Below are 25,614 nucleotides of genomic sequence, written 5' to 3'. Positions count from 1 at the left end.
AAGTATTCATCCTTTCTTCAAGTATGCATATTCGCGCTAGTCCTTTAATGGTTAAGTGCATACTTGGCGCGTCTTTTCGCGTTTCGCGTCTCGCTCTTCTCGGTTCAGCGCAGGGACAAGCTCGGCCCTTTCTTCTCGTGGGAAACCCACTTTCCACCACTTCGTGTTCCCCTTGCCCGACCGAAGCGCACCACCATCCAGCATGGCTCTGCTTCAATACCAAGCACCGGTTGACTATGCCGCGCAACTGGATGGCTTCAAGGACTTCTTGAGCCATTTCAAGACGCTTCAATCGACCTCGGAAGCTGCTGCGACCGAGGCGATGGAGGAGCTGAACATCGATGGAAACCGCACTAGTGATGAATATGACTTCATGGACGACGTGGATGACGAGGGTACAACTCCCCATGGAGCAAGACGGCGCCGGGAGCCGAAGCTCAAGTACATGCAAATTTTGCAGGATATTGCCAACAGGGATGCCACAAACATTGTGATTGAGTTAGACGATCTGGAAATTGTGAGTATCAAGGAAAAATTAATGGTCTCCTAATTTTTAGCTCACATTTGGAACCTTAGTTCGAAAAAGCTCTTCCGGAGGAGCAGCAGAACTTGAAGCTTGTCGACTCGATCCAAAAGAACACCAAGCGCTATATCGAGGTCTTTTCGCAGGCGGTCGATACGGTCATGCCAAAGGAGACAAAAGACTTTACGTACGTCTCAGATTAGAACTCCCCTCGATGGGATGATTGAGCTAACCCAGTGCAGATTCAAGGATGACGTTCTTGATGTGATTATGGAACAGCGTGAAGAGCGCAACAAACTGGTGGAAACGATGATGCAAGCCGATATGGACGATGTTGATGCCGCATCCATGTTCCCCCCAGAGCTCACTCGTCGCTACACTCTCAACTTTAAGCCTCTCACACCCTCTGGCTCCAGCAGCGACCGCGCTGGCAAGGCGCTTGCCGTACGAAACGTGCGGGGTGAACACTTGGGTTCCCTGATCACTGTTCGCGGCATCACCACCCGTGTTTCCGATGTCAAACCAGCTGTTCAGATTAATGCCTACACATGCGACCGATGTGGCTGCGAAGTCTTTCAGCCTGTTACCACTAAGCAGTACCTCCCTCTTACGGAGTGTTTATCTGAAGAGTGCAAGAAAAACAATTCGAAGGGCCAGCTATTCCTCTCCACTCGTGCATCCAAGTTCATTCCTTTCCAGGAAGTCAAGATCCAAGAAATGGCGGATCAGGTGCCAGTGGGTCATATCCCCCGAACTCTGACTATCAACTGCCACGGAGCTCTTACTCGGCAACTGAACCCGGGTGACGTTGTCGATGTCGCCGGCATTTTCCTGCCTACTCCGTACACTGGATTCCGGGCCATTCGTGCCGGTCTCCTGACCGATACCTACCTTGAAGCCCAGCACATCACCCAGCACAAGAAGTCCTACAATGACATGGGTATGGACAACCGGACTTTGAAGAAAATTGAACAATACCAGAATTCTGGCAATATGTATGAATTTCTTGCCCGCTCCATCGCTCCTGAGATCTTCGGACATCTGGATGTCAAGAAGGCTCTTCTCTTGCTGTTGATTGGTGGCGTGACTAAGGAGATGGGTGATGGAATGCACATTCGTGGTGACATAAACATCTGCCTTATGGGTGATCCTGGTGTCGCCAAATCTCAGTTGTTGCGATACATTACGAAGGTCGCTCCTCGTGGTGTTTACACCACCGGTCGTGGTAGCAGCGGTGTTGGTTTGACTGCCGCTGTTATGAGAGACCCGGTTACTGATGAGATGATGCTCGAGGGTGGCGCTTTGGTACTCGCCGACAATGGCATCTGCTGTATTGATGAGTTCGATAAAATGGACGACTCCGATCGTACTGCCATTCATGAAGTGATGGAACAGCAGACTATTTCCATTTCAAAGGCCGGCATCACCACTACATTGAACGCCCGCACTTCCATCTTGGCGGCTGCTAACCCCCTGTATGGTCGCTACAACCCTCGGCTCTCGCCTGTGGAAAACATCAATCTGCCCGCCGCCCTGCTGTCTCGTTTTGATGTCATGTTTTTGCTTTTGGATTTACCTTCGCGGGAAACTGACGAGGAATTGGCCAACCACGTTACCTACGTCCATATGCACAACAAGCACCCAGAGACCGAAGACGCAGGCATCATGTTCACTCCTCACGAGGTCCGTCAATATATCGCCAAGGCGCGAGCCTTCCGTCCTGTTGTTCCCTCAAACGTCTCTGAATACATGGTCGGCGCATATGTCGCTATGCGGAAACGTCAAAAGAAGGACGAGGCCAGGAAACAGCAATTCTCGCACGTCACCCCGCGTACTCTCCTTGGCATTGTGCGTCTCTCGCAAGCTCTTGCCCGTCTTCGCTTCAGCGAAGAGGTTGTTCGTGAGGATGTTGACGAGGCTTTGCGTCTCATTGAAGTCAGCAAGGCTTCTCTCTACAATGATGGTGATTCAGGTGCCGACCACACGCCTACCAGCAAGATTTACACTTTGATCCGCAATCTATGGGAGAGCGGTGCTGCTGCTATGGGTGACGGTGAAGACAATGAACTTAGCTTGCGGCGTGTGCGTGAGCGTGTGCTGGCGAAGGGCTTCACTGAGGATCAGCTCACCACTTGTCTCCATGAGTATTCCGAGGCTAACGTACGTATTTCTCCACACGGAATTTTGAATTGGTATCTAATACTGACAATCATTTTCACAGGTTTGGCAAGTTTCCGGAAACGGATCTCGCCTTGTTTTCGTTAACGTCGATGATGAGATGGATGTTTAATGCAGATTTTGCGTGTGTGTTTTGTTTCTCGTTATTCTCGAGGGTTGGCTGTTTTTTTTGCGTGTCAAGATGCATTGAGTGGAACCGTTAGAATCTTAGGGCAATGGGTGTTTCGGTGTATTTGCAAGGGACAGGGTGCCGGTTCTTATGATGATTTCTCTGATCAATCAAAAGATCTTTATTCTCAATTTAATTTAACTCAGTGATCATTGGCTTTGCTCCCTATGGCTTCCTCGTAGCATGTAGATAAATTTGTCCCTAAAAGAATGGCAAGCCGAGTATTTGGCTTTTGAACCAAACTGGCATTCATGTTTCCTCCAACCCTTCTGGGGCCCTTGGATTTCATTTTCCACGGCCCCAGACATTCCCATCTATCACAGAAGTACTATTCACATTATCATCTCCAATGATAGAACCCTCGTTTTCGAGTTGATGAGCCTCAGACAGTGCAACGCTCGTACAAGTGCACCTCCCTGCAGATGTCGGCCGGAGCAGCATAGGGGTTATCACACAGAGTGTTGCAAACAGTGTTTTCTGGAACAAAGACCAAAAATTCATAGTTGGGCATCGGCAGGCGGAACTGTTGCTTGATGTTGTTGTTATTCTTGGAGGCCTTGTAACCGGCACGGCAGGCACAGTGGAAGGTCGAGCCTGTGTTGATGCACGAAGTAGTTATATCACAACTGTTCTGGCCGGAAAGGGGATTGCAAGTCCCGCATTTTGGGGCCGGGTTGGCCAGGGCCAGAGAGGCTGCGGTCAAGAGGACAGTGAGGGTGGAGAGCTGCATAGTGATGGTAACGATGGTATACAGATATATTGACTCAAGAATTTCAAGCTTTTATCTTTTGATATTGCTCAATCTGGTGCTGAGATGACACCATTCAGGGGAATAGATGCCTCTTTTATATTCACTGTCACCCGCCTCATCAGCATACTTCACTTTTTGGGGTCCGTCAAAAAATAGACATACGCCTCCGCTTTGCCATGGGACTGTCTAAGCCAGCCGGAATATCACGGGGCCATTAGCCAAGGTCTCACTTCGAGATTAATGAGAATATATCCCACCCAGTCTTTTTTTCTTTTCGGGAACCTTGGTCGCTGCAGGATGGAGTGCATTGGCTTTTCAGCCTCGGATAGGCCGGGGAGGCAGAGCCACCAGATTCGGTATTGGTCGAGGCGCGAATACGAGATCTGGAACAGGGTCCTAGAGACCCCACCAATGCTTGTTGAGTTGGCTGATGTCGACGGCTTGCCAACTCAAGAGTCGAAAGGCGCTACACTAATACACTTTCCGGAAATGTTGAGCTCATATGTCGAAGGTACCAAGTTAGCGAGCCCGAATTCTCCTTCTGCTAAGGCGGGGGTGGATGTCTCAGACGAACCCACACAGCCCTAACTACTCTAGGATCTAGATCTCAGCTTTTCTGGTGTCCCAATTGGCACGAAAGATGCGGGGAAAGGGTTCAAAACAGCGTCATGTCTCTGTCGATGTCTCACACCGCTTCGAGATGTTCCTTTCTCTTGCGCGTGAAGACACCTCTCTTTTTGTCACTTTTCCTGACATCCCTTAGAACAACGGATCCTGAAAAGTAAATGGCTAGAACCTGAGGTGCACTGCGTAGATAGATATTATTTATTGGGAAAGAAGTGAAGATCTGAAAAAAAGGCCTAGGTTACTTGAAGCTCCTGCGATGATACTCCATGGCTCATCTGCATATTCGTCCAATACTCCTAGTTTAGGAAATGACCCACTTCATCCACATCAACATGGTTGGTCTAGTTTGAAATATTTGTTGATGCATTTACCTAAAAGTCCACATGGAATTTGTATGTTCTCCCGCAATATCGTATGACAGCGCGATCGACACGTCCGACCTCTTCATTCCAGTGTCGGACTTCACGCTTACTTCTCGGCACTCGGCAACCATAGCCATCATTGTTCTCAGTTGAGCTGCTGGGCTGCTGACTGTGGGTAAAAAGCATACTTGGAAGCTCGTACACGATCTCATGGCACATACAATCCCTGCTGAAGCCTTCGGGGGTGCATACAATATTGGTTTTCTTCTTTTTTGGCTTTTCCATGAAGAGAGATCTGGATCAGGGTCTTCTGTACCACCAAAACAAATTTTAGACTTTGTCAACAATCTACGCTGTCTATGGACTTGTCCTTTTGTTCCAAATGAGAATACAATAAATGAATATGTCGGTCGGCCTATGCTTCCTCCGTAGCGCACAGGGGCCGTCCACGGCTATCAATTCCGAAAAATCAATGGGACGAATGCGGAATGGATGATTTTGAAAAGAGGCTATAATTATCTTTTCTGTCTGGTTGAAGGTTTGCCTAAATGGAAGAAGTGAGTCATTTGATTTGGGATTCAGTCCCGTTGTCGGTACACGATCACTGCCCGATCCTTACGATCAGTATAGGCTAGAGATGCGTCTTGGAACCTTCCGGCTCTCCAATCAAGCGTAGGAAGCTCCCATGTACTTCATCGGTCAGGTCACTGGCTTGCATGCTCCGCCCCTTTGCCTCAAACGCTCGTCGTGAACATTCCCGTGTAATACTGCTGCCAGCCCATGCAGCCAGTAAAAGGGTTGTAGTTGGGGACATGCGCTTGCCCTCGGACTCCAGCTCTGCCTGCACCTCATCCCTGCTCTGCGCCTCCCTTTCATTATCCTTCTCACCTGATTCCCATAATTTATTGTGATAAGCTGATCTCCAGGCTAGCATGGTGCCTAGCGACCCAGTCAAGGTATCTCCCTGTCCACCACTGCGTTTGAGACCTCCTTTGATATCAGAGATGATGCTGGTGACTCCATTGGATATTACATCATGAGGTCCTTTCTGGAGAATAGTAACACCACCTAGAGCCTCTGAGAGCTGCTCGCATGCATCTGACTCTTTGTTGGTTGTGTCGCCCTCTCCCTCCTTCGCAATATCTGCCTGGCTAGCCACCTTGATCCCAAGTGCCTTCGCCAAACGTCCGAATTCTACTACATTCGGTGTCAGAATACATTCCTTGTACCCCTTGATGAGATTGGGATCCTCTGTCACAATGAGCAGCCCATCTGCGTCCAATACGAATGGGATTGAGCGCGCCCTCGCTTCCTTGATCACCTCTGCAACTACTTTGAGGGTAACCCCATCGCGCCCTAGGCCAGGCCCGATGACTAGTGCGTGCAGGCGAGATAGCATACTGATTATTGGACCTGCCAATTCTGATGCATCGATTGACTTGGGATCCTTGACTGTCTCTGTGCTTGGAAGCAATGGATGCACCATCAGGTTTGGAGAATAACTCTTGATCACCTATGGAACGATATCAGTACTACTCTATTCTTAAAAGAACAGCGCATACATACCGGTGCAGCGGAGCGTTCACAGAGAACGTGGCTCTTAAAATATGTTAGAACTCTCTCTTGGCCAAGACATATGCTAAGACACAGCCTCCGGTTCACGTACCATGTCACATCCTAGAATCTCAGGTTAGCCTATTTATACACTCAAATAGAGAGTTCATGGAAATTTTTGATCAAAATACCTAGTTTGGCGGATGCAATTGCCGAAAAATATGGTGCTCCGGTATAACTTTGACGTTATGAGATTCACGTCCTAACAACTTGACTGAGAGACCTACTCGGCACATCCTCCAATTACTGCCACACGCCCCAATTGTCCTATAAAAAACCCCAGTCAGTCCCATGAGCAGCAACTACAAGATGCTGCCGAAATCCAAGATCCAACAATTCCAGGATGACAACAAACCTTTGTGGAACTTCTCTAACATCGGTGGCACGATCTTACGGACCTTGCCAAAGAGGATCTTCGACGAAGCTGAGACATGGTGAACTGATTCCATGGCGATAGAAGGGACGGAACGGGAGCTGAAAAATCACAGTTGAACGGCGGTGATATGAAGATGGTAAGCTCTCACCGCGGGTGATGTCACCACGAAGTGGGGCATGACAAACAATGGCAGGTTTGTACTCACTGGAATGCCAGAAGTTCCAAGACAAATACATAGATCGCAGAATTACACAGCACAGAATATTTGTATATTTTAGAGGCCCGAAAGGTGAAAGCAAAGTTGTGATTGGTATGGCGCCCGCTATCATGATATTGGAGAATGAACAAAAAAAAAAGACGAAAAAAAGTGAAAGAAAGTACTGATCCCCATCTATGGACACCCCCATAACGCTCAGAATGCTCAACAAAACCCTCCACCCAAGACAAATGAAACACAGGAATCAATACTAAGTAATCCTTGATGCATGTAGACACAAATCAACGCTTACGGGATGCAAGAGCTGCCAGTTTCTTCTGGCGCTCCATCTTCGCCCGCTTCGCGGCCATCTCCTGCCGCATTTCTTCCTCATCTTCTCTGCGGGCAGACTTCAACGCAACATCTTCCTCGTCCGCCATATCATCAAAGCCAGCTTCCATGTCGGAAGAGGCGTCAGAGTAGTAGTCATCGTATCCACCGTAGCCATAGTCGCCTTCGTCCTCTTCATCAGTGCCTAGATATTCATCCCGACGACGTTTTCCATGTGCCCGGCGGTCATTTTCGCCACGAATCGATGGCAATCCCGCTGTACCACGGTATGCTGGAGGCTCAGGGGTTCGTGATGGCTTTGCTGTGCCTTTGTAGGACGGGACCTCAGTCGACCGTTTCTTGGCAGCGGATTTGCTTGTAGAAGCCGGCTCTGGCACACGTTTGCCAGACCGAACAACCTTTTCCGAAGCCTTCTCCGCCATCAATTGTCGCTTGCGCTCAACTTTGCTCATTGGTTTTTTGGACACCGCCTGGTGACGTAACATACCAACCTGTGCAGGAGCTTGTTTTTGCTTGGCCTGAGCCTGCATCATTATATCGGCAAAGGAGCCTTTCGGTGGTGGTTTCGACGGTGCTTGATCTTGTTTCAATGGTGCTGCCTTCGATGGTGCTGCCTTGGCGGGAGTGGCTTTTGCGGGAGGGATCTTCGATACTGATGCTGTGCCATTTTTGGGGACAGGTCGAGGAGAAGCAACTTTCAGGCTATTGGATGAAACGGGTTTGGACAAGGTCTTTGATGGGCCAGATATCGCAGGAGGTCGAGATGATGGAGGCTTGTTGGTCATCTGGCTGTCGGGTCTTGAGGGATGGTGCAATTCATCCTCGGCTTTGCGCTTTATTCTTGCTCCGGTGTTTGCAGGCGCTCGGGGGGCGCTTAAAGTAGCCGGAAGTCGTGCTTCATCTTTTGTCGGGGCAGGTGACTGTGCTGGAGCCGTCGGTGGATGAGGGACCAGACCTTGAGAAGGTTTGTTCGTCTGGAGTGACGAGAGAACTGAGTCGAGGAACTGTTGATGTCAGACTAATCTGATGGGGGACAAAGAGAACTGTATCCTTACACTCATGTTGATTGCTGAGGCGAAATGGGGACTTGAAAAAGACGAGATATATAGAAAGGCCGTCTGTTTGGAGCTAATAGGGGATATACCGGTTACCGTCGATGGTTGGTTCGACCGGGTAGCTTCATGACTCCGAACAAGATATCACTAGAATAATCCCTTGTCACAGGGGCGGGGCGATGCGCGGTACGCCTGGCGGACAAGATACTAAGCACGAGTAGACCTCCGACCACCAGGCGATCCCTTCCCAGTACTGATAGGCAGGGCAGTCACGAATGAGCGGGGGAAGATATAGGCCATCATTGACCCTCCGAGATGGTAGTACATCACGTGATCCGACACGCGCCACACTCGCTTAGATTTTCTGCCGGGCGGTGACACAGCCACATCACGGCGCAACGCACTTTTCCCTCGATTTTGAGGGCCCGCTCATCTTGTTCCTCAACCACCTCCTCGAACTTGACGTTGCAGTCTCCGCCCAACTTGCGGTTAAATCGATTGTTTCTCTTGTTCTCAGTTAACAAACAAAAAGGTACGTCTCTTCACGCGCGTCGATATCTACTCCGCCAGTGAACCTGTCTTCGCATATTCAGCCTTTCGATCAAGCCGCTAACCTAGAATTTTTTGGACAGTCATTTCAAAATGAAGCACCTCGCCGCTTACCTGCTCCTCGCCCTCGCTGGCAACGAGTCCCCCTCCGCTGCCGATGTCTCGGCTGTCCTCTCCTCCGTCGGCATCGACGCTGACTCTGAGCGCCTCGAGAAGCTCATCGCTGAGCTCCAGGGCAAGAACCTCCAGGAGGTGAGTTTCATTATCGTAACGAAGATTTAGCCTAACACAAGTCATACTAATTCGCTGGTTACAGCTGATCTCTGAGGGTTCTGCCAAGCTCGCCACCGTTCCCACTGGTGGTGCCGGTGGTGCTGCCGCTCCCGCCGCTGCTGCTGGCGGTGCTGCCGATGCCCCTGCCGCTGAGGAGAAGGAGGAGGAGAAGGAGGAGTCCGATGAGGACATGGGCTTCGGTCTCTTCGACTAAGCGCCTCGTTCCCACGGGCCTCAAAAATGATGACATGGAGGGACAGACTTCTGGATGGTACGGCCAGTTCGGGAGTATCTTCGCCGACTGGTTCGAGTGTGCACGGTTCAGGCTGTTGTGATGCAGTTACGAATTTCTCATATGTGAGCTGGAAACAGCCTCTAGCCAATACAGATTCTTCTGTCCTCCTATTATTGCGCAATGCGTAAGACGTAGTCCGATCGATCATTCTTATTGGTATCTGTTCCAGGGACGGGTCCTCATAAGCATACGAAATAGTTCAAATTGTCAAAGCCCCTTTTAAGCCTATCAGACGCATCCAGGCCCTCGATTTGATATCTCACATGCCTGCCTGCGCCTGTTAGTATTCGAAAGAAATAACTTTGTACTATGAATACATAAGTCTCTACAAGCAATGATACGGAAGACATGGCAAATTTGTGCGCCAACGAGGACTCATTACAAGTAGCTGTAATTTAAATGACAATACATGACCACTAAGTAATATGTTCCCAAAATGGCCTAGTGCGTTAGGGCTTGACCTACCCGTCGCTTAGGCGAGCCCTGCCCACCTCACCATTCGTGGTGTGCCAGACGACCGCCCAAGCGACACGACAATTCCGACAACCCATCTTCCTTCGCTTTTCGAGATCCCGATCGAAAAGCGACCTTCCAGGAACCACCGCAAAAATGGCTGACGTCGAATACGTGAGTCCCATTCCAATATTGATGCCAGTCGCCTCAGCGCAATGCTAACAAAGTTTTATCTAGAACGCCGAGGAGGCTGCCGGTACGTTCTCAATCATTACCTATCTCTATCTAGCCCTCCAACCCCCCGACAAGTGTCTACAGTCGACGTGAGAATCGAAATGGGAAACAGGATAAACGGCACTCGACAAAGAATTATGCATGTTTGGTGGGGGAGCGAAGTGACTTTTCGACGACACAAGGGGGGCAATGGACACGACTTCTCCAATACACGCACACGAGACGATCGAATCCGCAGAACGCTGACCAGGATATTCGCCCAACAGAGATCAAGAAGAGGAGACAGTTCCGCAAGTTTTCTTACCGCGGTATTGACCTCGACCAGTACGTTTTTCCTACCGAATCTTTCGCCCACCAAACTCTCGCAGCCTACATCCAATATCTGTGTGATTCCATAAAACGTATCGAACTTGCCATATCTGGCTGTGCTGATTCACATGGTTTTGGATGTTGATGCCGAGATTGGGTTGGAAAATTTCTTAGAGACAAGTAACAAGACTCTGACAGGCAATCCATAGGCTCCTTGACCTCTCCTCGGAGCAGCTCCGCGATGTTGTTCACGCCCGTGCCCGCCGTCGCTTCAACCGTGGCCTCAAGCGCAAGCCCATGGGTCTGATCAAGAAGCTCCGCAAGGCCAAGCAGGAGGCCAAGCCCAACGAGAAGCCCGACCTCGTCAAGACCCACCTCCGTGACATGATCGTTGTCCCCGAGATGATCGGCTCCGTCATCGGTATCTACTCCGGCAAGGAGTTCAACCAGGTTGAGATCAAGCCTGAGATGGTTGGCCACTACCTGGCTGAGTTCTCTATCTCCTAGTATGTTCACCCCTGGTTGCACGGCATCATCCTATTATGTTCATTCTAACAACCCCATAGCAAGCCTGTCAAGCACGGTCGTCCCGGTATCGGTGCCACCCACTCCTCCCGTTTCATTCCCCTGAAGTAAACGATTTCGAACGATTCCCCTTGGAGTGGCGTGTGGTGGAGAAGGTGCTGGAAAAGGAAAAATGGAAGCCAGCACATTCCTCAACTGGGTTCTTTTATTCAGCTTGTATTTCCAGAGCGGATAAGCTGTTTCCATTTCAATTTAAGATCTTGTCGGCATGAAAAAAAATCATTTGGGATCTTGCCTCCTTCCAAGTCTTTGCCGGCGTCGGTGGAGCAAAAAGATAGGACGTCCTGTACCTGGTTTCCGTGGCTAGGTAAAGGAGTTCAATTTACGATATGACAAATTTCAACCCATGGACGTCGTCGTAATAACCGCGTAGAATCTCAAAATTATCCCCAGCACCTACCAGTTTCATCATTTTTTCGTCCATGGATGGATTGAAACAATAATCTACATTAGCGGAGGCTAAAACCGGTTATGAGGATGTTTGTCGAGTATATCTAAGTCAACGTCCGAAAGTTGACCTGGCCTTGCTTCCACGATAAGGGAACATGAAGGTAAAATGGAATGTCACATAGTATAATTGAATTGAGAGTTGTACAAGAATGAATATATCGCTACAGATGTCGATGCAAATATTCTTGGACTGATTGATTCTTGGTTATGACTCAAGAATATATATTATACCCTATCCGATATGTTGAGCGACTGTCGTGTGAATTAATAAGAACAATCGCAGGGTCTTGTCGAAAGACGTCATCTACATGGATACAAAATTGTATGGAGTACCAATAAATCGAAGACTAATAAATAATATCCTGACTCGACGTAGAGAACACGACACGACGACCCAGTCCGGCCTTCAACTGCTCCGCTAACTCCGACCCTGTGTGGAGGCCGCTTCGGGTATTGGCCACCCCAACATATCATATTTACAAATGGGCCGAGGCAAACCGCTTCCCCAGTACCGAAACTGCGGAGAAAGGCGTCGCCTGCCTTTTCACCTTTAAAGTCGGTTTCTGCATCCCTGCATCACGTTCTCCTTGTGATTATTCCTGACGGCTTGCCGACCATCCCTTGCATTGTACACAGCCGTCCCCGGATCGGCACTTGGCTTTATTCCCCGCAAAATGCCTGTCTCCTCCAATTATCCACACGTCGACATCCCCAATGTCGACCTGTGGACCTTCTTATTTGAGCGCAAAGACCGTGCCTTCCCGGATGACAAGAGTTAGTCCTCTGACCCCTCTAGCCCATTTATCCCTCCTATCACGTCTGGCCCATATTCGGATGAGTCTGTGTGTGCTCACGCATTCCCCAGTCCTCTACCAAGATGCCGAGACAAAGCGCCACTACACCTACCAGTCGTTGAAAGAGGCCGCTCTCGAGTTTGGCAAGGGCCTCAAGGCGACCTACGACTGGCGCAAGGGAGATGTCCTTGCCCTCTTTACCCCGAACAGTATTGACACCCCGGCCCTCATGTGGGGTACCCTCTGGGCCGGCGGCATCATCTCGCCCGCAAATCCCGCCTATACAGTGGATGAGCTCGCCTTCCAACTCAAGAACTCTGGCGCGAAGGCGCTTGCGACGCAGGTCTCGGTCCTGAAAGTTGCCACCGCGGCGGCGAAGAAGGCCGGCATCCCGGAAGATCGTATCCTCCTGGTCGGGGACCAGCGAGACCCGGATGCGCGATTCAAGCACTTCACTTCCGTGCGGAACATCTCCCGTGCGACTCGGTATCGCAAGCAGAAAATCACACCCGACTCGGATTTGGCTTTCTTGGTATACTCCTCCGGTACGACTGGCGTGCCCAAGGGCGTGATGCTGTCGCACCGTAATATCGTTGCCAATATTTTGCAGCAAGTGACAGGCGAAGGTGGAAATCTGAAATGGAATGGAGGCCCGGATGGAAAGGGTGACCGTGTGTTGGCATTTTTGCCGTTCTATCATATTTACGGTATGGTCTCGCTGAAACCACTCAACGAATCGGTATCGATGTAGCTGGCTGACCTCAGCTTTCCAGGATTGACTTGCTTGATCACTCAAGCCTTATATAAGGGCTATCACCTCATTGTCATGACGAAGTTCGATATCGAGAACTGGTGCGCGCACGTCCAGAACTACCGCGTCACGTTCAGTTATATTGTGCCCCCCGTGGTCCTTCTTTTGGGCAAGCACCCCGCAGTAGACAAATACGATCTGTCCAGTCTGCGAATGATGAACTCCGGCGCAGCGCCCCTCACGCAGGAGCTGGTAGAGAGTGTTTACGCTCGTATCAAGGTTGGCATCAAGCAGGGATATGGACTCAGTGAGACTAGCCCTACCACACACTCGCAACGCTGGGAGGACTGGCGCGAGCATGTCGGCTCTGTTGGTCGACTGATGCCTAACATGGAAGCAAAGTATATGAGCATGCCCGAGGATGGCTCTGAACCCCGCGAGGTTACCGTCGGTGAAGTTGGCGAGCTATATCTGCGTGGACCTAATGTCTTCCTAGGCTACCACCAGAACCCCGCTGCAACCCGCGAGTGTCTCTCCGAGGATGGCTGGTTCCGAACTGGTGATGTCGGCTATCAGGATGCCAAGGGAAATTTCTTTATCACTGACCGCGTCAAGGAGCTCATCAAGTATAAGGGCTTCCAGGTTCCTCCTGCCGAGTTAGAAGGTATCCTGGTCGACAACGAGTCTATCGATGATGTCGCGGTAATTGGCATCGAGAGCGATGCTCACGGCTCAGAGGTACCGCTGGCCTGTGTGGTCCGAAGTGCCAAGAGCAAGAGCTCAGGTGCTAGCGAAGCGGATGAAGCTGCCAATATCGTGAAATGGCTGGATGGTAAAGTCGCTCATCATAAGCGGCTTCGTGGTGGCGTGAAATTTGTGGATCAAATTCCGAAGAACCCGAGCGGAAAGATCCTGCGGCGCATGTTGAAACAGCAATTCAAGGATGTGGGCAAAGGACCGAAGGCCAAGCTGTAGATTTACGTCATTTCTCTCTTTAGATAGACCTTAATGTCAATGTATAGATCACCCAATCATTTATCCGTAGTATAGATGCTTCCCGAAATGACATGGTATTCCCAAAATTGTCCACATATCTAGGGGTTTCAATATCCACAATATTAACTATGCAAACCGAAAGAAAATACAATCTTCATGTCTGTAGCTCAAGAGAAAAATCGCTTGACCATGCCCTCCACATCCTCTCCCTCAACCGCGTCAATCTTTTCCTTCGCAACCCTCTCCACAGCGGCCTCCACGTCCTCCTCCCCATTCACAAGATCAATCCAGCCTTCAGCATCGGCCCGCGCTAGCAACTGATCCGCCACGATAGCGACATCCTCGCGTGTCACGCTCCCCGGCCCTTCGGCGTGATACCAAGCTCCACCTTGCGTGTCGCCGGGTCATCCTTCAAGATGCCGGGTCGTAGGTTAATCGCCTGGAACGAGGTCGCGTGAGGGTCCTGCTTGCGTCGCGCCGCCAACGCGGTCATGTACTCATCGGCCTCTTGCTTGGCCTTGGCATATGTGGGGAGCACCTCGGTATTCGTCCGCACTATACCAGCCCACTGGTCGTCCGGCATCCAGCGAGGTTGCTTCTTACGGCTGCCCAAATATGAAACCATCAGAAACTTTGTCACGCTGGGCGAAGCGAAGGACGCGGTCATGAAGTGTTTTGCAGCTTCTTGGTCAATGGCGATGGTGCTCGCTGGGCCACCTTTGCCTCCGGCACCTACATCAAGAAGGTCTGATTAGATTTTCTGTATCATTTAAACTCTTTCAGTGTATCTTGAGGTGTGTGCGGAGCGGAGATCAGGCAACTTTGGTTCGCGCTTCGCGGCTCGGCGGTCGCGGGGCTTGCGGGGTGCGGACCAAAGGACAGGCGCGTAACGTACCAGCCGACCACACTACGTAGTCGGGGATGACCGTGTCGAGGATTTTTTGGGCATCATTGGCACTCTTGATACCCTCCAGACTAGAGACAAGCACGCTCAGCTTGCCCTTGCGACCCTTGCCAAGGGCCAGAATCTCGCTTTCGTGATCGGGGTTGCGTACCACGCTGGTGACGTTCCAGGCGCGGTTGAGGAGAAGAGGGGTGAGGTAGAGTGCCACTTTGCCGTGGCCACCTAGTAGAAGGACTTGCATTGTGCGTGGGTTTGATCCTGGAGAAAGGTAATTAGAGGAAGGATGTAATTGACAAAAGAGAACAAGCGGTGTCTGGCCGAAGCTGCGGGGCTTCACGCAATGTCGTCATCAAAATATGGGTGCAGATCTTAACTAAGCTTAAAGTTCTTACAAAGTTATTATGTACTTGGGGACATATGTTCACAATTACAATACTACAACAGTCAACAATCAACAGTCGACACTACAAGTGAGCACCATAATATTTGAGAGTCGTATAGCTTGGTTGATTGATTATTGTCGCTTGGAAACTATATCTCATGCCTACAAGTATCAGCCAAAGGAAAGGTGTTGCTGGGCTGTGCTAGCAATGGGCGTTTAGCAGGATGCACCGGAGGGCACATTCTCACACTCATCGCTGTCTTCACCGCCAGTGAGTTCAACATCTGACCAAGTCCAGTCAGAGCAGCTTCCATCACCACACAGAATGTAGACATCCACAGCATCGCTCTCGATTGACCCAGTGATGCTCTCCACAGTCAGGTCGGTGATGGGAACGCCCGTGGTGGGGGTGCCAGTTGGGCTGCCATTCTCGTAGTCTTGTTCAATGACGATACCGTAATCGGTAATCCCAGAGACCTGGATGTCTGAGAAGGTGACACCTGAGACGGAGCCAGTCGCGCCAGAGATGGTCTTGATTCGGATGCCGTTGGCAGAGTCGGTCACGGTGGAGCTCGAGATAGTAACATTCTTGACAGTGTTGTCGTCACGGTCACCGACGGAGCCAATAGACAGACCATGGCCTCCCGAACAAGTACCACCGGTGAAGATGATGTTCTATGATGCAAAATTAGTTCATCCGTATACGTGCGACCGAGAGATCAAATCGTATGTAGCATGGCCGAAATTCGGAGAAGAGGTACACTAACCGAGCCAGAGTTGATAGCCAGACAATCGTCCTGGTTCTTCACGACCGCGTTGCGGATGGTGACCCCGGTGCTCTCGCTCACATCGAATCCGTCGGTGTTGTGGCCACCATTGTCATCGCCGTCGGAGTTATCAATCGTGATGCTACTCAGAACCAGATTGTCCGACTGCACGCTAAAGGCCTGGACCGGGGTGTTCTTGATGTTCAGGCCAGTGATGATCGAATCATCCAAGTCGTGCGCGTAGAAGAACTTGGGCTTCGTTTTGCCGCCATTAGTACCCTCACCGTCCCACCAGCGAGACCCATCGCCATTAATGCTGTGATTGGAGGTACCAGACACTGTAACCCCGGAGCCGGAGATGCGGATCAGGGGTCCATCCCATTCCTCATAACCGAAGGTGGTCTCGCCGTCGAAGATGACCTATGCGTTGGTTAGGTCAAACATCCAATGTCGATGCTCGATGCAACCACATACCTTGGTACCGGATTCAAGGTCTTTCAACTCAAGGGTTTCGCCAGCAGGAACCTCGATATCACTCAGCACGATGGTTGAGCAGGAGCTGGCACTAGCACTGGCGCTGGCAGCCGAGTTGAAAATGCATGAACTACTGGCACGCTTGACGAGGCTCGAGACGCGAGTAGGAGCCGCGGACGCAACAGCAGCGCCCAGGATGGCCATAGACATCAGCGACGAACGCATTTTTAAAGATGATTAGCTTGTCCGATCAACAGACAAGAACAAGACAGAAAGAGTGACGATAGAGACTAGCTCTCGATTGAAAAAAAGAAATACCACAAAAAAAAGAGGGAAGGGATCGCAAGAAAGAATGGCTTGAACAAAACAAACGACCACGGGTCCCGGCCTGATTTTGATATAGAACTTAATAACAGAGCGGCCGCTCGACCTGTTATTCAAGATATTGATTGATGCAACATGAAACACACACTTCAGTCCACCCCGCTATGATGGCCCCTTAATTCTAGTCAATGGGTCTTCATCAACATACAGTAACCAGGCCTGCCGAACTACCGGCAGGTCTCCACAGTGCACATCATCGCCGTCTTCATCACGTTCCGTCGGTTCTCCTGTTTAGCAATGATATGATCTGACCCACCCGAACTTGGTCAGCGCGCTGACAGGAGGGAAAATATATTTGTCTACATCCACCAGCGACAAGGGGGCTGAAATTTCGGCGGATGATCGGAAAAATATTCACTGTTCTCGGTCCGGGCCATTGGTTTCAGCCTGAGCCGGCTAGCGGATGACCCAATCGCGCCGAAGTATCGGGGGCCGTGGCTAGCACTAGCTTACGCCGTTGCCGCATGGGGCGATGCTTGTTGTCCCATTGGGTTCTCCACTAGTGCACTAGATCAATTTGGCACTCGAACGGCCTTAGAAACAGTCAGGGGCATGGCTCGGTGGAGTGAGAAGCGTGCCATAAATGCTCCGAAGCCTACCCTAATAGCTAACGCTGACGTGGAAAGAGACAGAGCTGTGAATTGCAGAAGTGCAGTCATCTTTGTAGACAGAAGACCTGTGAACGTGAAGGATGCGTCTCTTATATAACAGGCCGATATATGACATTGAATGGGATACAAATATGTGGCGGATATGGAATGTTGCCCTGAAGAAAATACCCACAATATCAACCTATGATGGATCAGGGTTGATTCAAGCTCCAACGGAAAATGTATGCAACCCGCCGCTGACCTCGATTATTTTAAATCCACTTCCTGTGGCCAAATGAGTCCCACAGCAGCTGTATTGACTTGCAATCTTCACTGGGCGGCTGCGACCAGATCTTGGCTGTTCTTGAACCATTCGAACACACAGACTAATTCTTTTGTATATTTCGGAGTATCGACATGCAGAGTAAAGTATTGTCCTGCCCCTTTACCCAGGACACTCAAACAGGGCCCTTCAGGTAAATCAACCTTTCCACAGGCCCAACTTGAATTATCTTCCTTGACGATGGGGCAAATCTGCCAGGTCAAAAAATTCAGGACCGGTGCGCTTTTGGTCCCCAGTACATAGTTGGCCATATATCAATGAGGTGATCTCTTGCTCATAAGCAGATCCATTGCGACCAATACCTTCCCAGAGGCAGACTCAAGGGTCAGGCGTCGCCATCAACCCGCCCAGAAGCTTGATTCCATAAGCCGAGTCTGGGTAGCAAAGCGCGCAGCTTACTCGAAATATGAGATGAAAGGCTAAACACTCTGCAAGAAATATGATTGTAAAGACTCATTATCATCCAAATACGTTGCCATATAGGGAGTTTTGGCGAGCGAACATATCGATGCCAATCATTGCCCTCTGGTGCACCTCTTTGCTCCTTTACGCTAACAGCACTACAGCTAACACTGGCTGGTAACACCTCAACTAAGACAGTTTTGAGAATTGAAGTCACCATATCGAATTTTACCATGCCATCTAGCAAAATGCCTCAGAAGCATTTTATAGTCAGGACTTAAGTCATGTTACTCCAAGATTGTCGGTTTACTCTGCGCTTCGGATGCAACTTTGTCAAAGCGTATTTAAACTCAAAAGAACTCGGAGGCCTCCTAAATCATACTTATTTTCTCTACCGAAAGGGTTGTGAATATCTAAATATTAGAAGAAGAAAAAGAAATTGATGATGAATGAGAGCTGTTCATATTACCTCCACCCAATTTTCTCTGGTCTATCTTGGGTACCGGAAAGATCATGCATGATATACCTGTATTTTCCTGGAGTGAAACATATTCCTCATCTTGAACTCCGAAGCAAAGAGATGACGACTGCATACAGGTTCTCTCGTTTTATCCCGAACATAAGTAGCTCAATTTATCTGAAGTTTTAATGGGCTTCAGCATTTGAGCAACACTCCAAAGAGCCCATTTTGGCTAAATGCAGTTGCATATGGCGGAACAGTCATTGACTATGTTCGCAAGTCAGCATACTGAAGATGCTATAGTCAATGTAGTAAGTAGAGCAAGAGTTGAGTATGGGCTTGGAGATCCTAGAGTGAATCTGCTCATAGCATACTAGGGTAGAACTTGTTTGTTATAATTGTTGTCCAGGTTGATCAGTCACTTACCACGAAGGGAGAATAGTCGCAAATGTTAGCCCATTAGCATTTCCATACAATACGTCCACAGCCAGTCATTCTTTTCACAATTATGTCTCATCGGTTAAAAGCCAAGCCACAGTCTTTGAGTACTCTGAAGTAAAAGTCGAAATAACCTACTTGATATGCTGAATCATGTGACAAAGCATCTTCAATTTGACAGAGGCGAGACTATGCAAAATTTCAATCTGATAGAATTCATCAATATAAAAAAGAAACCGTTAGAGATTTCGAGCTTGTTAGTTCCATCATCATAGATCAATACCAGGTCCAGACACTCCAGGGAAGTCTAATAACCAAAAAATTGCTCGACAAGTGTGATATTTATGAGCCGTCAGGCATGTTGCCGTCTCTCGCTAATTTCAATTACGATATAGTTATCGCAACCGTCCAAGAAATAAGCGAGGTAGTCGCTGCCTAATTCGTTGGTTTAAACGAGACTGTGTACAGACGACCCATATACAAAGGATTGCAAGATGAAATGGCTCCTGTATTCGAGAGTACAGATAAATTGTTGAAACACGCTCTGGCGATGAGAAAGAATGAAGCCTCTACTAAGTAGCTACCGGCGCTAGAGGTGTATTTTACCCCGGTGAAGATGGACAGCATACCACAAAGCCTACCGATTATTAGCACGCCAAAGGAACCATCCTGAACCCCTAGCAACCATCTGTTGTTATATGATTACCAAGACAGCTCTACAACCCAGTATATGGGGGAGCTCCGTCTAATATATGCCGCCTAGAGAAGCTAATGACAATCATACGTACTATCTATTTCGCGGTCCACCGTATAATTTTCCGTGAGGCAAAGAGCTATCATGCAACCATCATCATGGTCCTCATAGGCTCAATTTTATCTGAAATTGACCAGTTTATCGTTTCTTTGATCGCTAATTTGAAGTCCTGATATTCTGAGATTTTAATCGAGGTATTCTTTAGCCGTAAGACCACAAAATGCACGATACTCAATACGGAAAGCTAAATGAGTCTAGAAACAGCATAGTAGGTGGTGACTAAGTGAAATTTGATGGTAAACGAACTGCTTGACCATATCTTTTGGTATAAATACAGCGAGAGTTACTCAGCTCATACCGTCTCCGGAACCTCCCATTGTATTGTCTCTGGCAAAAAGCTTAGTATGTTGAACGAATCTATCAAATGATACTAATCAGCATCTAATTGTGGATTTACTGTGTTACACTGGCCAAAGTGACCTTTGCTAATTGGCGCTATACAATGGGTCTGGTACTTGAGAACGTGGAGTCTACGTCTAATCAGACTGTTCTAAGTCCCCCAGGTCGAAGGGGCCTGGGAGATGCACCCGAGTGATTCTGCTCTATCTTGATTTCGCTCTATCTTGATTCCTGTTTATCTCGTATTGGCCTATTTTCTGGTAGATAGTCTACATTATCGTCATTTTCTCCACCCAAAGTCTATATCTTTGAGAGCTGTAAGGAGCCTAGAGGAACGGGTAATGGAAGTTACTTGTTTTGTGGACTTAGCTGCCGGTCACTAGGGGATGAACCGAACAAATAAATGTAAAGAAACCGGATTCAACCTTCGTAATGATCCTGGTTGGTCTGTACCAAATTTTAAATAAAAAGTCTACACCATTAATCCTGCCCATCGCTTTAGCCAGAAATAGCCCTTGTGGGTGAATTGACTCTTCTAGGACTACGGATTTTCAAGATACGTATTATCGCTAGTAATAATGTTCAGAAGCTCTTCTCCCCCCATTTTTTTTCAGCATGGCACTCCGCTGTATTTTACGAGGAATTGAAAGATGCCGTGGATATAGGCTCCTTGGATGAAATATATGAGGAGCACATACGATAGATTTCTGGGGCTAGTGACAAATCTCCATTCGTCAAAGAGCTCTTGAATAAAGATGATATTGGCAAGTGTCGGTCATATCAAAATGGGCACCAGGCCGAGCAACGTCTCGCCGAATCTTGAAAACATTCTGAAGAGAGTAAGAAGCGGTAGAGTTGATGCGGCAAGCTGGACTCAAATGCCTCCGAATATTCGAACCTCCCTCTATCCATATATAGATAGATAGTACTCTAAGTAACTAATCATTAGATTCAATCTCTCATAGATAAGATTATTCCTTAAACAGGTATTCAGCGGGTTTCGATGTGAGACCTTTTACTCCTTATCCACCTCTTTCTACTCCTGCTTCTGATGTTATATCAAAGCCTATAGCAAATAGTTCAAAGGAGGATTGAGAGGGTACTGGTCTAGACCCTACTAGATAGTATATATCGGAAATAGAATCATGGTATTGGCTAATATATCCAGCCCGCAGAATATCATTTACCTTGGCAGTATGGCATATGTGGTAGTTGCTGCAATGTCTTGGTCTGCGGACTCAACACACAAATCGCGCATTTTAAATTTCTGAAGACAAATTTTATCGTGCTCTCTACGCTGCTCGATGGTCGTGAATTGCACTTGATGCTGTTTGCAGCTGTTGGAGCTATAGGCTCCCTTGCATCTTCCGTTCTCCCTGTCGTTGCATATGCAGTAGGTTCCATCCTGGGATTTAATGCAATTGATATTCCAAGCTTACACGGACCTGTGGCGGTATGGCTGATTGGTCTGTGTCGCTAGTGGGAGCTTTGTGTGTATCGATCCCTTAGTAGGCTGAGTCTCCCCTTATCTTCATTCCACGTCAGCTGCTGGACTAGTCATAGCCCTGTAAATCACCTCGGTGCTCTCGGGTAGATTATCTGAGTCTGGGGCCTACAAGTCTACCGAAGAGAAAAAGAAAAAGGAGTGACCAACGGCCCAGTGGGCAAATGCGGCACTCTCCTTTTCGTTGTAAAGTTGTCTCTTGCCTTGATCATACCGTGGGCTGCTGAATCGGAGAGGTGCCGCCATCAAGCCAAATTCCGATTTTATTGGAAGGACTGGCATGTCAAAACAAGGCGAAACCTCAGTAGATTTGTTTTGCATCCACACGGCGCCCTGTACAGAGGATATTAGTATCGAATTATATGCTTTAAAACAACTTCCGAGCCGGCCATGTCCTCTTTAGTAGAAACCTGATGAGAAATCTGACGCAGGCAATCTATTAAGCTCGGTCGTGATATTGATTCGTTTCGGCACTGACATCGAGACTTCGGGTCGAAATGAAAATGTTTGTAATTTCCTGGCTTATTTGACTCGGAAATGGTTGGCTTGATTATGACCGCTACCGAGGGCAATGGTCTAGATTTCCATCATTCCGGTCGGAGATAGATTGTTAGCAAGACGACGGCTGCGCTCAACCCTCTTCAACCAAGATGGACAAAAATACGAGATCCAACAGCCGGCTCCACCAGACCCAAGAACCGTTTTCGCGATATCTCGGTGGTTCCTGGGACCCGTCCCCACTGGGTAATTATGTTACAAGGGTGTTGGACATTGGGCATGAAACGACACAAAGCCGAACAGACTCTATTGAGGATCCGTTTACAGCAATGTCTGAGCCAGCAGAACGAAGCAAAAAAAGCCTAGATTCAATCAGAAGCAGAGGCCGCACATCATTAGCCCTAGGAAAAATTTTATCTTGTGGTGAAACAGCGGTTGCCCCCAGGGACACGGCCCCTTCGCTCTCCGCGATGCGGAGCTATCATCCAGATTAGTGACCCAGTATTTTTTTTCCCAAGAACATGGCTTAGGAATCTGGCCCGGGCGATCGTCTCTTCCATTTCCTCCATCTTCCCTCCTTCCAGAGTGCTGGCTGCCTCGGCAGTTTCGCCCGAGAGTTCGTAGTGCAGAGATGTGCAAAGAGCACGATCGGTACAGATTTCGGTCGATCTATCCAGGAGAATTGGAGAATAATTGCGGCTGGATCATCATTCCAAATCGACTCCTGTCGAGTGCATATGTATGTAAAGTGACGATACAAGCAAATATCCCCTTCGCGGCTTCGACGCCCGAAGCAAAACCAACCACAACATATGGACTCCGTATGTAGGGAGGAGATAGATACATGTAGCTGGAGCGCATAGTGCTCCGCCCCGGTGATGCATCGAAAAGAAAACGGAAATTAAAGGCGGCATTTTTTCCACGAGGCCAACGAGGGATCCAACGGGGCAGACGGAGGGAGTTTCCGGCACAAATTCCCAGGACTCGTATCCTTCGAGCGTCTTATGGTTGGTGCATTTCCAGGTACCGGTGGAGCTATCGTACCGGCTTTTCCCCCACAGCGGGCGGTTCAGTTTATTTGCCTACGTGGAATTATTGTTTGCCGCACATGAGATCCTGTTGTGACGAATGATTGAAATCTATGGACCATTGAAAGATAGCCAGCTTCTAATCAGGTCAATTCCAGGCCACCGTGTCTACCTTCTCATTGAATCATGCATTGTGAAACCCCGACCGGCGCAAGAAAGGCAACATCAAAATTACCGGGCTCAGCCAGCCAACGCCCCATTGAGGCTAGTCAGGGGCACCACTTGCGGTCCCAGCCAATCTCCGGGCGGCGGGGAAGTGGACGCGGTTTTAGGGCGCCCACGATGGCGGGACCGGCCAGTCAGTCTACTGTAAATTATTGCTTGGCGCGACGGTCACAGTGAAAAATCATGCTGCCGTAACACCTTGGTCGATAGGTTCTAGCCAGGTGCTTTCGCATTCTTGAGTGGGATTCATTAAGAGGCAATCTATCGGAAAGTCTATAGCGAAAAACCCACCATAATTGCCAACATGGAGTAATATTTCATGCACGAAACATGTATAGAATATAATTCTCCTTTAGATCATACCTCGAATGATCTAACATCCAGAGATGGATATCGGCATCCTTGGCTCCGGAGTATAAACTCAATATGAAGTTAAAGCAGCATCGACTCTGATCCGTTTTGAGCTCTACAGCTTAGTGGGAACCATCTCAACCCACTGTACTCCGTACTCCGTACTTAGTTAGCTGTCCCCAATAGTTACCCAAGCGAGCACCCTCTCCGCCCCCACTGGTCAACTTCCCCCCTCTTAGGTGCTTGATGAAAGCTACGCTTGACGGAGCAGATAGTCCGCGGTCCAGAAGCTTTAGGCGAAGCACAAAGAGCAGAGCGGAAAAAGCTTGCTCCAACCGGGTCCAGCAACGGCTGTCAAGCCTCGCGCCCCTCTTCAGGGCAGAGGACCAAGCGGCCCAACCCTTACAAGCTAGAGCCAAGTTTGTTTTTGGTCAGATTCCTCTTTGGGGAGTTATTGTTCAATTTGTTTGTTCTATAGCGTCTGTGCTTATTTCATGATCTCATAGTTCCACAAGGCCAACAAAAAGGAGTTACCGGAATCCGGGTTTTCTCATCGTTAAATGACTTCTGCCCCCTAATTTCTCTTACTATATCGAAGTGATGATGCAACTTGTGTTCACCAGGGCAATCGCTAGGCTTTTATTCCAGATTATCATTCCCAAGTGTGGACCCCAGAGAGAAGAAGATGAGATGGTCTCTCGCCTAGCTTGGCGTTTTGCTCCGACCGTGTGAGTATGTGGGAAAATAAGAAATCGAAAACAATATAATCTTAGAGAGGAAAAGGAGGAAAGGAGAAAAAAGCAATCCACGAGGAGAAAGCCAAACTAAGGGATTGTCCATTGTACGGAACTGCACGGCATCGTTGTGGTACAGCACCCGGATAGCCTCATGAGAGGAGGCGTGCAAGTTTTTGCAATTGATTAAGGATTGGAGCTTGGATTCTGTCGTAAACTTTCTGGGGATGCAGAACGGACCGCTGCACGACGCAGGAGGCCCTGCAGCATCGGAGAAATACATCAAGATTGGCAAATTTTGTCGACAACCGGTTGCCGAGTGGCTGCGATACATGCTGCAAGCCATGGCGTCGCTCACGGACGGCAGCACCATTGGTGTTTGGGCGAGCTAGAAGAATTACCTTATTGAGTGATATTAAGTGGTTGATTGATTGATTGATTGCTGATCCATGATTCCGTTGCATCATCAATGCTCCTCCATCCCCCATGAATTAGCCTGGAAGAGGGATTACATGTAGGACAGGGCGAGGATGCAGCTGCGGCTTTCCCGCCCATGCAAGGAGTTCGATCGCATTATCGGTAGCTAAGAATAGCCAGTAGACTCTACCATCTATCCACCTCCATATCGTCATTGTTCCTCCACAGCAAATGGTGTGTTCCTGCTGTCGGAGTCTTTGCCCAGGCAGGCAGTTCAGAACGCGATCCTGGCAAACCTGCCAAGAACGATCGGCCCTGAATGCAAAAACCCTCATCGGAGATCGCCCACACTTGTTCGGGGGGTATGTGTGTGCACTTTTCTCTGTTGTGACGCTTCCAGACTCCCGGAACTGACTAGAATGACTAGTGGACCACTCCGGCCTGTCCACTCGAGGGATCTTCTACGGTTCGATCGCATGACTTGGGAGGGGTTCTGTTGATATGATTCGCCCGTCTCGAAATGCCCTGAAAGAGCGCAAGACACGCCAAACAATGTGTGAAAGGCACCCATCGCAGCGATGGCGTTGGTGCCCTCGTACCTCTAGGGCCGTCAAAATGCAGGGAACCCCTCTTCCCCTCGCAATACCTGCATGAATCGTATGGTTGGTG

At 49.0% G+C, this 25,614-nt stretch overlaps 9 protein-coding genes across 9 annotated transcripts; 4 read left to right on the top strand and 5 right to left on the bottom strand.

Moving 5' to 3' along the window:
* Positions 1 to 202: 202 nt before the first annotated feature.
* On the top strand, positions 203 to 2,813 carry N7462_011388 (DNA replication licensing factor MCM7; the record flags this gene model as incomplete). The annotated part of the gene is made up of 4 exons (XM_057083102.1): positions 203 to 517; positions 577 to 710; positions 766 to 2,683; positions 2,745 to 2,813. 4 exons carry the CDS (start codon positions 203 to 205, stop codon positions 2,811 to 2,813), a joined length of 2,436 nt encoding a protein of 811 aa, XP_056928457.1.
* Positions 2,814 to 3,252: 439 nt separating this feature from the next.
* N7462_011387 (putative adhesin) lies at positions 3,253 to 3,600 on the bottom strand (the record flags this gene model as incomplete). Its single annotated transcript, XM_057083101.1, has 1 exon — positions 3,253 to 3,600. The coding sequence occupies one exon, from the start codon at positions 3,598 to 3,600 to the stop codon at positions 3,253 to 3,255; it is 348 nt and encodes a 115-aa protein (XP_056928456.1).
* A 1,641-nt stretch (positions 3,601 to 5,241) lies between these two features.
* On the bottom strand, positions 5,242 to 6,673 carry N7462_011386 (ATP-dependent (S)-NAD(P)H-hydrate dehydratase; the record flags this gene model as incomplete). The annotated part of the gene is made up of 6 exons (XM_057083100.1): positions 5,242 to 6,123; positions 6,177 to 6,209; positions 6,277 to 6,287; positions 6,356 to 6,402; positions 6,452 to 6,491; positions 6,580 to 6,673. 6 exons carry the CDS (start codon positions 6,671 to 6,673, stop codon positions 5,242 to 5,244), a joined length of 1,107 nt encoding a protein of 368 aa, XP_056928455.1.
* A 425-nt stretch (positions 6,674 to 7,098) lies between these two features.
* N7462_011385 (uncharacterized protein) lies at positions 7,099 to 8,208 on the bottom strand (the record flags this gene model as incomplete). Its single annotated transcript, XM_057083099.1, has 2 exons — positions 7,099 to 8,151; positions 8,203 to 8,208. 2 exons carry the CDS (start codon positions 8,206 to 8,208, stop codon positions 7,099 to 7,101), a joined length of 1,059 nt encoding a protein of 352 aa, XP_056928454.1.
* A 636-nt stretch (positions 8,209 to 8,844) lies between these two features.
* On the top strand, positions 8,845 to 9,238 carry aspf8 (ribosomal protein P2; the record flags this gene model as incomplete). Its single annotated transcript, XM_057083098.1, has 2 exons — positions 8,845 to 9,003; positions 9,068 to 9,238. The coding sequence occupies 2 exons, from the start codon at positions 8,845 to 8,847 to the stop codon at positions 9,236 to 9,238; spliced, it is 330 nt and encodes a 109-aa protein (XP_056928453.1).
* A 690-nt stretch (positions 9,239 to 9,928) lies between these two features.
* Positions 9,929 to 10,951, top strand: N7462_011383 (40S ribosomal protein uS19; the record flags this gene model as incomplete). Its single annotated transcript, XM_057083097.1, has 5 exons — positions 9,929 to 9,946; positions 10,010 to 10,028; positions 10,273 to 10,330; positions 10,525 to 10,821; positions 10,882 to 10,951. 5 exons carry the CDS (start codon positions 9,929 to 9,931, stop codon positions 10,949 to 10,951), a joined length of 462 nt encoding a protein of 153 aa, XP_056928452.1.
* A 1,073-nt stretch (positions 10,952 to 12,024) lies between these two features.
* Positions 12,025 to 13,870, top strand: N7462_011382 (acyl--CoA ligase; the record flags this gene model as incomplete). The annotated part of the gene is made up of 3 exons (XM_057083096.1): positions 12,025 to 12,124; positions 12,216 to 12,851; positions 12,918 to 13,870. The coding sequence occupies 3 exons, from the start codon at positions 12,025 to 12,027 to the stop codon at positions 13,868 to 13,870; spliced, it is 1,689 nt and encodes a 562-aa protein (XP_056928451.1).
* A 188-nt stretch (positions 13,871 to 14,058) lies between these two features.
* On the bottom strand, positions 14,059 to 15,036 carry N7462_011381 (uncharacterized protein; the record flags this gene model as incomplete). Its single annotated transcript, XM_057083095.1, has 3 exons — positions 14,059 to 14,232; positions 14,280 to 14,623; positions 14,787 to 15,036. 3 exons carry the CDS (start codon positions 15,034 to 15,036, stop codon positions 14,059 to 14,061), a joined length of 768 nt encoding a protein of 255 aa, XP_056928450.1.
* Positions 15,037 to 15,393: 357 nt separating this feature from the next.
* On the bottom strand, positions 15,394 to 16,643 carry N7462_011380 (glycoside hydrolase family 28 protein; the record flags this gene model as incomplete). The annotated part of the gene is made up of 3 exons (XM_057083094.1): positions 15,394 to 15,852; positions 15,945 to 16,364; positions 16,419 to 16,643. The coding sequence occupies 3 exons, from the start codon at positions 16,641 to 16,643 to the stop codon at positions 15,394 to 15,396; spliced, it is 1,104 nt and encodes a 367-aa protein (XP_056928449.1).
* Between the last annotated feature and the right edge of the window lie 8,971 nt (positions 16,644 to 25,614).

This window comes from Penicillium macrosclerotiorum (assembly GCF_028827735.1).
Source record: "Penicillium macrosclerotiorum strain IBT 26536 chromosome Unknown utg000011l_segment0_segment0, whole genome shotgun sequence".
Classification (NCBI taxonomy): Eukaryota; Fungi; Ascomycota; class Eurotiomycetes; order Eurotiales; family Aspergillaceae; genus Penicillium; species Penicillium macrosclerotiorum.
This window is presented reverse-complemented; position numbering and strand designations above follow the sequence as displayed.